This window comes from Carcharodon carcharias, chromosome 4 (assembly GCF_017639515.1).
Source record: "Carcharodon carcharias isolate sCarCar2 chromosome 4, sCarCar2.pri, whole genome shotgun sequence".
Lineage (NCBI taxonomy): Eukaryota > Metazoa > Chordata > Chondrichthyes > Lamniformes > Lamnidae > Carcharodon > Carcharodon carcharias.
Window position 1 is genome coordinate 148,337,018 of NC_054470.1, and position 13,410 is coordinate 148,350,427.

General features: G+C 44.3%; 1 protein-coding gene across 3 annotated transcripts in view; it reads right to left on the reverse strand.

Annotated features, from left to right (window-relative positions):
• LOC121276870 (versican core protein-like) overlaps window positions 1-13,410 on the reverse strand; it is a 228,990-nt gene that overhangs the window by 50,300 nt on the left and 165,280 nt on the right. For all 3 annotated transcript variants that reach the window (XM_041185460.1, XM_041185461.1, XM_041185458.1), the window contains one exon: window positions 11,233-11,346. In XM_041185460.1, the coding sequence (XP_041041394.1) occupies window positions 11,233-11,346 (114 nt within the window). The remainder of the gene's footprint in view (window positions 1-11,232; window positions 11,347-13,410) is intronic.

Sequence of the window (13,410 nt, forward strand, 5' to 3'; positions counted from 1 at the left end):
GGGAATCGAGAGCCGCCTGTAGTAGGTGCTAAAAGTGGTGGTGGAGATACTTTAAAACATGGTAGTAATGGCAGAAGTGATCCTGTTACTTCACTGAGCACAGAGGTTTTTTAATGAGCAGGTTTGGCTACATGGTAAGGGCTCCACAATTATGGTTAAAGGCAATGGTGTGTATTAGAGCGTGCTCTCACAATGTAAAGGGCTCTATCTCATTTACTACTTTGGTGTCTCACTCAGCTCCCAGCAGTGATCGCTCACCCTGCAAGACCAGATCATCCATCTGGCATCAGGTGGCAGGAGGGGACAGTGACCAACACAGATGCTAGCACATCAGAGGGATATAGCGCGCATGTAGAGTCATTGGCACGGGGTGGCACACCAGAGTGCAGGAGGTAGTGTCAGAGTCAGAGACATCTGTGAACAGCCCCTCTCGGAGGAGGGAGGAAAGTCATGACGATGCTCCAGTAAGCAGGAATGTGGGACCTCTAGGAATCGCCTTTTGGTTCACAGCATTTGGACAATCAGCAGCAGATGTGTGGACATCTGGTGGAGTTCCCTGAGGAAATGTGAGCACTCATTGCGCGAGTGGAGGAGTCCAGCACTGTGATTAGCTCCACATTGTCCTGGGGCTCCGCAGAAGCTCTGACCATGAGAGATTGACCAATCTCATGGAGAGACACATGCAGCAACACTCAGAGTGGATGCAAAAGCAGCACCTCAGCCAGGAAAGGGGGCAAGCCTCTGTCAGTAGCCCGGATCAGTCCGCTCAGAACATGAGAACTGACATCCATGGAGTACATGAGGAGCTGCGTACCCTTTACAGGATGGTGCACTGTTGGCACAACAATTGCTGGAATGGACAACTGCTGTGCCTCATTAGTCAGCCCCACCTAAACTCCCTGAATGCCAACCGAGATCTATGGAGGTTAGTGAGGAGGATGAAGGTACCGAGAGCATCTCAGCATCTTCATCTTTTTCTAACACCCCAGCTCCTCCACCAGAGTCTTTGTCTGCTGTACTTTTCCCAGTGATAACAGCTGCCCCTGCAGAAATGCCGAGGCTGCAGTCTGAAGTAGGTCCCCGACAGGTCCCTGCATGACGCAAGCCAGCCACAACAATCCTCAAAGCCGTATCAAATGAGAACTGAGCAAAAACAAAAACTGCTGGAAAAACCCAGCAGATCTGACAGCATCTGTGGAGCGAAAGACAGAGTTAACGTTTCAAGTCCTTATGATTCTTCCTCAGAACAGAAGTGAGCAGCCTGATTCCACCTCCTCTGAGGCAACACAGGGTGGGGGCACTTCGTAGGAGTGTTTCTGAGCACAGGACAAGATGTCACCTTGATCACCAATGGGTTCACCGTGGTGACACTATTTTGTACTTAACACAAATAAGCATTTTTGTAATACATTTCACTATGAATGAAGGCGGTCGTTACCAGTGGCACTGAAGACTGAATTCTGAAGTCTGTGTCGCATTGACTCCATCAGCATCAAGGGTCTGCCCATGCATGACTGGCAGTGCAAGGCTGATTCCTTCTCCAGACCTTCACATTAGGTACTGGCACAGCAAGGGTTGTTCCTTGCAGCATTTCTTGTTCATCAATGATTGAATTCATGGGAGAAGCAATGGTCAGAGTCAAAGATCAGATGGAGTTCATCAAGTTCATTTCAAGCATGAGTGCTATGTCAAAGGCAGTCATCTGTAATTGAGTATCACACAGTTACTTAAGTGGATGTTCCTCATGGTAAGATGCCATATATGCTCCAGGGAAGCATGTTAGCTTGGTCTCGCCACTACTTTAGAAGCCTTTGCCTTCCAGGTAGTAGAGGCTGTGGATTCTAAGGGGGCTGAGTTTTCTGGTAGCATTGCCTGTTGCCAATCTCACACATTATTGAAATTGGATGCCTGTGCTGGATGGCTAATGTGGAGGGTAATTAAAGTAGGTGATGTAACACAGTCTCACTGTGCAAATGTGCATTGGCTGCAGTACTGTTAGCACATACAATCATATTTGTAGATCTGGGGTGTGAAGTCTTGCTTCCTGCTGGCATAGTATGCATGGTTTGAGTTGGCACAAGGTGGCTCCTTGGCCACCTCATTGGCAGGCCCTAACAGATATGTACAAGGTCCAGGTTGTGAAGGAATTTTAAAGGTGCACTTGTACATCATGTTGAGCCCAATGATTATAATGGTCATGGTTTTATCCATGGTAATGGCACTAGCTTTCAGTATATGCTGTTGGATTTCTCTCTTGTTGGGGATGGGCATTTGCCTGAGCATATGTGGCTTCCATGTGAAAGGTTTATTATGTGGAAGCTGCTCATCAGATACTGGCTGTTATGAATTGTGAGCTGTCAGGAGCTTAGTTGAATCTATTCTGGATTAGCAAGCTTCTGGCAATGATGCCCTCCTGCAACAAATCAGCCATGGCTACATGGGCCTGACCCTCAGGTGGGCTCCCATTTCCGCCCTCTTCCTCCTCATCCTTGTCAGATCCATGAGCGTGGATAGGAGACTCCTGCCCCTGCTCCTCATCTTCCTCATAGTGCTCCTGCTCAGATGATGTAGCTACTGGCCCAGCTTCTGCCCTCTCTAGTTGTAGGCCCCTCCACTGCACCATGTTGTGCAGCATGCAGCACAGCACAACTATCCAAGAAATGCTTGCAGGGGAATACCATTGAGCTCCATTGGAACAATCAAGGCACCTGAAGCACATTTTCAGACTGTCAATAGTCTGCTCTGTTGTAACATGGGTCACCACATGGCTGTTGTTATAGTGCCATATGGGCCCAGTGGTTGCCTTAAAAGGGGGCCATCAGCCATCTCCTTAAGGGGTGCCCCTCATCCCCCAGAAATCAACCACGGACCTGTGTGGGTGTTTGAGAAAGCTGCAAATTCCTCAGGATGAATGAGTCATGACAGATTCCAGGGTACCTTGCACAGATGTGGAGGAGAGCCTTCGTGTGGTCACACGTGATCTGCATATTCAAAGAGTGGAACGATTTCCTGTTCATGAAAGTGTCAGGTTGATGAGTTGGTGCCCTTATGGCAATGTGGGTGCAGTCAATAGCCCCCTGCACCTGAGGGAAACCTCTGCTAATTCTGCAGACCCTATGGCCCTCTGTGTCTGAGACATCACATCCATCGGGATGTTAATGGGCTCTCCTGCGCAGGAAAAGAGGGCATCAGTGACGGCCTTGATGCAGGTGTGTGTGGCTGACTGTGAGATGCTGCAGAGCAGTCTCCTGCTGAGACTGGAAAGAGCCAGTTATGTAAAAATCTGAGAGCCACAGTAACCTTGAGAGCCACTGGCAGGGCATGAGGATTGACAGACTGTGGCTTGAGATCTTTCTGGACTATGTCACATACAAAGGTGATCAATTCCCAGGTTAATCTGAGCCACCTTCTCCATTAATTCTCAGTCATATTGAGGTATGACTTCCATAGTCAGTAAACCCTTACCGCAGGGTAAAATGTGGTTGTCGTTATTCTCCTCCTCCTCCCTGGCTGTGCTTCCTCTAACTCCTCACCTGATCCCCACCCTATGGCACGAATGTGTGAAGGTGGCATCTTCATGTTGCAGCCTCTTTGCCACAATGTGCAGTCTTGCCTCCTCTGGCATACTCTCTTTCCTTCCATCTGAGTGCCCAAGTCATGAGGGGCAAAAATACCTGGCCTTCCTCAGCCATAGGCCCCACCCTCCAACTCCCCTGTGTGTCGGCCACACAGCTATGATATAATTTGTGGAAGCTCTGAGGCACTTGGTGAAACTTTTTAAAGCTCCCCAAAAGGGTACCTCACCTCTCCAAAGAACTCCACTAAGCTCAGACCTTCTCCACACATGTCTAAAGTTCATGAGTCATGTTTCACAAATCGCATTTAACTGAAAACAGCTGTGTTTTTAACTGTGCAGCTGCCTCTGTGAAACATGCATGTATGAATTATGACCCGCCCCCAATTCCACCACACCTCCCCAGTGAAAATCGTGAGTGCCGGGTTGGGATGGGGGACTTTTGGAATCGAGGCTCCTGCACCAGTTTGGCTAAGGCCTACGTCCTTCCGTAATGACGAAAATTCAGGCCAGTGTTTAATGTAATATAACATCCCAAGGCATTTCACAGGAACATTATAAAACAAAGTGTGACACCGAGCCACATAAGCAGACGTTAGGTCAGATGTTCAAAAGCTTGGTCAAAGAGGTAGGTTTTGAGAATTGACTTAAAGGAGGAAAGCGAGATGGAGAGGTGTAGGTAGATAATTTCAGAGCTTGAGGCCTAGGTAACTTCATGACCACTAATGGTGGAGCATTTATGTGTGGAGAGAAACAGTCGCTGGCCTTTCATTAGAACGGAAGAAAAATAGAAATGGAAGAGTTCAACACCTCAAATAACCTCTGCCTCCATCTTGTTCTATGTGTTTTTTCCTTTGCTTTCTTTGTTTCGCTGGGTCGGATCTTGTCTGGTTTCTTTCTTTATCCCTTCATATTGTTTCAGATGATTTTCATGTAACAATCATGCTGCATTTGGACACAATTTGTTCCTTTACTATATTCATTACCACTCTCTTTGGCTGCTGCATTGTGAATTCCTTTGTTCTTTAATCTCCCTTGGCCTCCAACCTATCACAGACGTTCTCTTCTGTTCTTCCTGCCCCCTCCCCCTTTCATTGGCTTAAAAACTCTAACATTTCTATCTTTCTTCAGTTCGGATGAAAGGCCACAACCTTTCTCCATAGATGCTGCCAGACCTGCTGAGTTTTTCCAGTACTTTTTGTTCTTATTTCAGATTTTCAGCATGAGCAGTATTTTGCTCTTGTGGAGTAATTAGGAGGATTGGGAATGCCTAAATGGCCAGACTTAAAGCAGCATGGATATCTCAGAGGGTAATGGGGTTGGAGGAGATTACAAAGCCAAGGAGGGCATGAGGCCGTGGAGGGATTTGAAGATGAGAATTTCAAAATCAAGCTGTTGCTTGACGAGGAGCGAAAGGAGGTTGGTGAGCACAGGACTGACAGGGGACCAGGGCTTGCTGCAAGTTATGACACAGGCAGCAGAGTTTTGGATGACTTCAAGATTATGGAGGGTAGAATGTGGGAAACTAGCCAGGAGTGTGTTAGAATAGTCAAGTCCAGGGGTAATGAAGACAAGGGTGAGGGCTTCAGGAGCCGATAAGATGAGACTGGGGTGAAGTCGTGCGTTGTTTTGGAGATGGCATGAACATGAGATCTTAGGATCAAATGCGACGCCAAGGTTGTGAGCACTGGACTAGTAATCCAGAGACCCAAGGTAATGCTCTGGGAACCCGGGTTGGAATCCCACCACGGCAGATGGCGGAATTTGAATTCAATAAAAATCTGGAATTAAAAGTCTAATGATGACCGTGGAACCATTGTCAATTGTCATAAAAACCCAGATGGTTCACTAATGCCCTTTAGGGAAGGAAATCTGTCATCCTCACCTGGTCTGGCCTACACATGACTCCAGATCGACAGCAATATGGTTGACTCTTAAATGAGCTCCAAAATGGCCTAGCAAGCTACTCAGTTGTATCAAACTGCTACAAAGTCAATAAAAAAGAATGGACCACACGCCACCAACCAAGGCACTGCAAACGACAACAGCAAAACGAGCCCTGTCGACCCTGCAAATTCCTCCTTACTAACATCTGGGGACTTGTGCCAAAATTGGGAGAGCTGTCTCACAGACCAGCCAAGCAACAGCCTGACATAGTCATCCTCACGGAATCATACCTTACAGATCATGTCCAAGACACCACCATCAACATCCCTGGGTATGTGCTGTCCTACTGGCAGAACAGACCCAGCAGAGGTGGTGGCACAGTGGTATACTGTTGGGAGGGAGTTGCTCTGGGAGTCCTCAACATTGATTCTGACCCCCTTGAAGTCTCATGGCATCAGGTCAAACATGGGCAAGGAAACCTCCTGCTGATTACCAGACCATATTCCAGCAATAGTAGTGAAGACTTAAGCTCTTGAACTTTCCGCACCTCTAGCCACGCTGTTCCAGCACAGCTACAACACAGGTATTTACCCAGCTTTGTGGTAAATTGCCCAGGTATGTCCTGTACACCAAAAGCAGGACAAATCTAACCCAGCCAATTATCGCCCCATCAGTCTACTCTTCATCATCAGTAAAGTGATGGAAGGGGTCATCAACTGTGCTATCAAGCAGCACTTGCTTAGCAATAACCTGCTCATTGACGCTAGGTTTGGGTTCTGCCATGATAACTCAGCTCCTGACCTCATTACAGCCTTGGTTCAAGCATGGATAAATGAGCTGAACTCCCGAGGTGAGGTAAGAGTGACTGCCTTTGACACCAAGGCAGCATTTGACAGAGTGTAGCATCAAGGAGCCTTAGCAGTCAATGGGAATCAGGGGGAAAATTCACTGTTGATTGGAGTCATACCTAGCATCACAGAAAGATGGTTGCGGTTGTTGGAGGCCAGTCATCTCTGTTCCAGGACATCGCTACAGGAGTTGCTTAGGGTAGAGTCCTAGGCCCAACCATCTTTAGCTGCTTCGCCACTGTCCTTCCCTCCATCATAAAGTGAGAAGTGGGGATGTTCACTGATGATTGCACAATGTTCAAAACTGTTCGCGACTCCTCAGATATTGATGCAGTCCATGTCCAAATGCTGTAAGATCCAGGCTTGGGGTGACAGGTGGCAAGTTATATTCGCGCCACACAACTGCCAGGCAATGACCATCTCCAACAAGGGAGAATCTAACCATTGCCCCTTGATATTCAATGGCATTACGATCGCTGAATCACCCACCATCAACATCTTGGGGGTTACCATTGACCAGGAACTGAACTGGTCTAGCCATATAAATACTGTGGCTGCAAGAGCAGATCAGAAGCTAAGAATTGTGCGATGAGTAACTCACCTCTGGACCCCAAAGCCTGTCTACCATCTACATGGCACAAATCAGGAGTAGGATGGAATACTCCTCACTTGCCTGGATGAGTGCAGCTCTAAAAATAGTCAAGAAGCTTGACACCATCCAGGACAAAACGGCCTGCTTGATTGGCACCCCGTCCACAAACATCCACTCCCTCCACCACCGGCGAACAGTGGCAGCAGTGTGTACCATCTACAAGGTACACTGTAGAAGCTCACCAAGGCTCCTTAGGCTGCACCTTTCAAACCCACAACCACTAACATCTAGAAGGTGTAGGGCAGCAGATAGATGGGAATGCCATCACCTGGAAGTTCCCCTCAAAGTCACTCACCGGTCTAACTTGGAAATATATTGCCGTTCCTTCACTGTCGCTGGGTCAAAATCCTGGAGATCCCTCCCTAACAGCACTGTGGGCGCACCTATACCACAGGGGTTGCAGCTTTCAAGAAGGCAACTCAGTACCACCTTCTCAAGGGCAACAAAGGATGGGCAATAAATGCTGACCTAGCCAGCAACACCCACATCCCGTATATGAATAAAAAAATGACTGGCTTAATTCCTGACTGTTGCCAGATAAAGGAATAGAGTCGATAGTTAAAGAAGAGAATTTGGAACAGGGACCTAAAGCAATGCTTTCATTCTTCCCAGTATTTAACTGCTTTCTGCTCATCCAGTACCACATGTCAGAAAAGCAATTTGCTAATTTAGCGACAGTGGAGGAGTTGAGAGAGGTGGTGGTGTCATCGAGCTGGATGTCACCAGCATATGTGTGAAAACTAACACTGTGCAAGAGGCAGCAATTAGATGCGAAATAGAAGGGGGCCAAGGATTGACTCTTGGGGAACACCAGAGGTGACATATCAGCAACATATTTTGAAGTATGACATTAATGATTTTACCTAAAAACTGTTTAAAAAATTAAACACATGATTGTGAGCTGCAGGTAGAGTGCTTAATATTATTAGCACACTGCTAACTCACAGAGTTATCTCCTCCTTTAAGGTAAGTGAACCAACATGTTAGGCTAATGCCTTTACACAGCACTGCCATAAAAGGACTTCTACCATATTTATACAACTCCTATAATTCTAAATTACATGTGACTAACAGATTTAGCATGTATTTCCTAGATAAGCATCTACAGACACAATTCAAATTTGGAAACCTACATTCCCCCGATCCATAACCTCCAAAGGTCATTTATCACAATCTATGTGGCACTGAGGTATAGACTCAGTTGTACTTTGTGATGACTTCTACTCCTGTGGTCGTATCCTCACACCAGACAGCTATGTCTGTGCTTTGAAATACATTTTTGTCTGATGTGGTGGAAATCTGGCATGTAATGCTTTGCCCAGAAAGTTCTGCTGGGTCCTAACGTCTGAATTATTTTACATCCCAAGGCTGCAGGCAATATAAATAGAGTTAATAGCCTCATGCCTGATTTACTGCTGAGAAAACAGAAACTTCTCAGGTGAGAAGTTGCTTTAAAAAATGGATCAGGAAGTACAGATTATCTGATAAATATAAAACATGTATATAGGCATTCAGATGTTATTTTATTTCCGTAGATACCATTAAGGTCACAAGAAGCAAGTCATAAGAAGCAGACTTATGCAATGCAGCAAAGGATCCTTCCCTCACTAGATTTGCCTCCCCTCCCAGAGGCTATCTATGGGAAAATGGAAAACCTGGTGTATCATTGTAGCTATGGTTTGACCAGATTAACAGAATATTTAACCCTCTGAAGACAGCTTTTATGTCATCGGAAATCCTGCCTCCGACCTTCTCGCGATATTTTCCGATTGCACCCATCATGACGCCCACCCCAGTTGGTAGCAGAAAATCCCGGCCGTGGAAAACTGTCATTTTAAAAACATGCATGGTAGTGAATGTGCAACAAACAATTCAGAACTCGAGCGTTCAAAGACATGAACCCACACAGATGAGTTTCCTCAAAAGCAAGCAACTTAGTTATACTTCTTTTTCAAGAATAAAACATACTTCCTGTCTGCAGATTTTATGTACTATCAGTAAGTGTGTCTTCTGCATACTTACTCCCGCTAAGCTAAATTGTATTGTCTGCTGTACATGGGATAGTTCAGCTCATTTCTTACATTTTTATGTCCAAATCTATAACCATTTTTTAATACCAGTACTAGAGGGGATTTTTGTGCATAAGCATTTACTTTGCATTTCCACATGTCTGTTGGCACCACCACATAATTACACTGAAAAGAGTGATTTCAACTACTGCCTGCAAATTTGGCATTGGTTCATGTAACAGTTCACAGATTGCTGAATAGTACAGCTGCAGCTAACAAAGAATGCAGGGACTTAACTATAGTGTGGTGTTCCAATCTCAGTCAACATTGTAGAAACATTAAGATTCAAATATAAAATGTCATGGCCTCATAAGTAATTCATTAGATTTATCTTTTCCCCAAATTTTATAGGCAATCATTAAAGGTCTCATCCAAATGAATATGCTTCCAATGTAACCCTAGACAGTGGGTATCAGTAGGCAATTTGATTGTGGGGGCAAATCACAGCTGGTAGATCACTAACAACAATAGAGCTAACTTGTGCACAGCAAGCTCCCACAAACAGAAATGTGATTATTTTTTATTCATTCGCATGGTGTGGATCTGCCAAGGCCAGTATTTAGGGCCCACCTCTAATCAACTGTGTGGTTTGCTAGGCCATTTCAGAAGGTAGAGAGTAAACCATATTGCTCTAAGTCTGGATTCACATATTAGCCAAATCAGGTAAGAATGGCAGACTTCTTCCCCTAAAGGACAGTTTCTTTTATCCTTTCATGGTTATGAATGTCACTGGCAAGACCGGCATTTGTTTCCCAACCCTAATTGTCCTTGAGAAAGTGGTAGTGAGCTGCCATCTTGAACCGCTGCAGTCCATGTGGTGTAGGTGCACCCACAGTGCTGTTAAGGAGGGAGTTCCAGAATTTTGATGCAACAACAGTGAAGGAATGGTGATGTATTTCCAAGTCAGGATGGTGTGTGGCTTCAAGGGGAACTTGCAGGTGGTGGTGTTCCCGTTTGTATGCTGCCCTTGCCCTTCTAGTGTTAGATTTTGTGAGTTTAGAAGGTGTGGTCGAAGGACATTTGGCGAGTCCCTGCAGTATATCTTCTATATGGTGCACACTGCTGCCACCAATGGTGGGGGAAATGAAAGTTTAAGTTGGCAGATGAGTTTTTCTGAGAATCCAGGAGTTTCATGGTCACCATTACTGATGCTAACATTTTATTCAAGATTTAATTTAACTAATTGAATCTAAATTCCTCAGCTGCTGTGGTGGGGCTTTAACTCATGTCTCCAGATTAATTGTCAAGCCTCTGGATTACTAATTCTGTAACATAACAATTATGTTACCTCTTATATAATGACCAGTTCCTCTTATCTATTTCGGTGGTGTTGATTGAGAGGTAATTATTTACCATAGTAAATTGTCCCAAGGTGTTAACTAGTGACTGAGCCAAATTCGATTCTAGGATCTTAATTGATGTTTTCGGAATGGCATTCCATGATTCCGTCCATTTATGATTAGAATTACTGGCTTTGCATGACTGAATAAATCAAATTTGGTTTCTCTTATAGAATTCCAGGATTTTTAATGGCATTCAGAGGGTCATGGTCCATTGTTCCATCCACTTTCCACAAATGTCACTTGAGAACAATCAGGAGCAGGACGCCAATCTGATTACTTTTCCTTCCAAGTCAGATGCGCTGAGGAAATTATAGAACCCTAGTAAAACTCACTTGAGATCAATTAATTCAGCACAGCTTGGGAATCAAACCGGGAGCCTTCTGGGTGTGTATGATTCAGACCCACAATGGGTATATTATCTTTACCAACTAAGCAATTGGAGAAACTCAATTAAGACTCTTAGGGTCAGCGATCAGGCTGTATGTGAGGCACACATTGTACAATTGTGATGCTGACTCAATGATGTGTATCTACCTCAGGCTTAAAGTGGTATATTCTTCATTGCAAAGCATCTGGTGGGCTGTTTTTGCTTGCTTGCCAAGCGCTTAAGCAGGATGTTGTAATTTGTGCTAAAAATATGTCATGGTGTAAAAACATCATAATGAAAATGAAAATTAAATTTGCAGCATTTAACAGTTGTTTCCCCCATTATTGCAATATAATAATATTGTTATTAATCACCTCCCTACTGAAAATGCAAATAGGATTAGTTTGGCAGATGTGATGAATTCTGGTCTGTTTACTTCAGCTCAATACTCCAAGCAATGAGATTGTTTAGCTAATATATCTTTGAGCTTACCTTGTTCACACAGAGCACCGCCATAGCTTGGTAAGCAGATACAACTAAAACAGTTGGCACCGTCAATACACGTGGCTCCATTGCGGCAAGGATTAGATTGGCATTCATCAATATCTGTATGAAATAATAGATTTCTTTGGTTGGTGGTTACTTAAACTAAGCACTGCTTTCACAATTGCTATGTCTTGTTATGCCCACCAGAACTAAAGCAGCCAGTAATTAAAGCAAACCATTTGGATTGGCCATGCCTCTTCAAAGAGCAAACCAGGAAGTGGCTTCTTTTGAAGGTTTAGCCTAATTTCCTAAAAAATTGAAAACAGCCCTAATTAATCAGGATAACATTGCAGTTCAAAACTTTACTGAATCTTCCTGTGTCGTCATATAAACAAACAGTAGCATTTAAAGTATTTCAAAAATTAGTGCCGTGACTGACTGATAGCATTCAAAAGATTGAAAGTTCAGGTTTATTTGGGTCAGATCTAAAATGCAAAGTAAATACAATAACTAATAAAGTTCAAAGTACAAGAAACAAATTCTTCCAGTCAGCCAAGTATTCAATTGGATATTTCACACTCCCATAAAAGGAACACTTCAGAGATAGCCTCCAAAGACCATTATTAAGTGAATGTTTCAGCACATAATCACTATCTCCATATAGCAACAGATCCGGAAATTGAATTTTGTTTTTATTTATTTGAACTGGATCTTTTCATATAAATAGCACAAATAGCTGCGTTCATAGAGTCATGGGCCCGGATTTTCATGCCTCAGTCCATGTCTGAATGGCGGGGGGGGGGGGGGGTGGATTTAAAAGTGATAGACTGGACCTGCTTCCAGGATTCCCACCCCCATTCCCATCATGTGGGATTTTTATAGCCCAGGGTGCAGGTAGTGAGCCCAGTCACAGCAGTCCTAATCCATTGTCAAGGTGGACATTTCAGACCCCCAGCTATTTGCATGGAATAGGGCCTGTTTTGGTAAGAGATGTGTTTCACAGCACCTGAGAGGAGTTCATGAATTGCAAGGGAACCCAGCTCAACTGGGGAGCCAAAAAAATACAGTCACACACTTTTGGAATTCTTTCATTGACAGGCTTTGCAATGCAACAAAAAAATTGTTCTTTCAGTTTCAATAGTTTGATGCTGTATTGTACGTTAGATGTATTTTAACTGTCATGATTGATTATAGGGCTCTGTCCTGCAAAGGTAAGTTAACCATTACATTGACCACCATTGTGCAGGTACCGGCATTTATTACAGAACTTTTTCCATTGGAGTAAGTGCCATAATACATTGAAAACTGTAGAACTGTAGAAAGTATGCTGCAAAACTTTGCTGTCATACTTTGGATTGAGATTTAAATGTTCAGAGTTTTTCAACTTTGAAAAGAAAATGGCCCTGCTGTTGAACATTAAAAATATCTAAACACCTGCGACATTCCATTGATTAACAGGCAAAGTGCTTTGAAATGGAAAAGAAACAGCATCTGCAGCTTAAAAAAAGGCTATCTGGTATTTCAGTTTCATTGTTGACATTTCTCAGGATTTGTTTTGATAGCTGGAGCTATTCTAAATACTTGGCTGAATTTCAAGTGGTCCATAACTGCTTATCTCAATGTGGGGGAGGGCTATGTTCACATTTTGATTGACAATTTTTAGATGTTATTAAAGGATTATCTTTCTTTGATGTTGTAAGTGGATGTTTATTTTTTTATAATAGATTGACTACTTGCGGGAATTTATATTTTTTGAACAGGTTTTGTGGATAAGAGCATTTTTTTCAGACTATGACAGCTCTATTAGATAGTTTTAAAAAAAATCCATTTCAAAGATATCCTGAGGTCTGCCCATAATGGATATTGGGTGAGTGGCTATGGAGGATACACCGAGGTGGGGAGGGGGGCGGGGGGGGGGTGGGGGGGGGGGGGCCCCCCCCCGGGGGGTTGGGGGGGGGTGGATTATGGGGGGCCTGGAGGTGGCATGTGGAGTGGGTGGAGGTGAGGGTTTGAGGGCCTGTCATTCATCATTAAAATTGGGCTGAGGTCCCAGAAAACTGAGGCAGCCATTCCAGCCTGCCAGCCCAGCCATCCACCCAACTCCATGGAACAAAAATATGGCAGGCAAGGGCCCTTTTAAAGGTGAAGGATCTGCCAAATTGGGAGGTTCTTTGACTCGGCCTT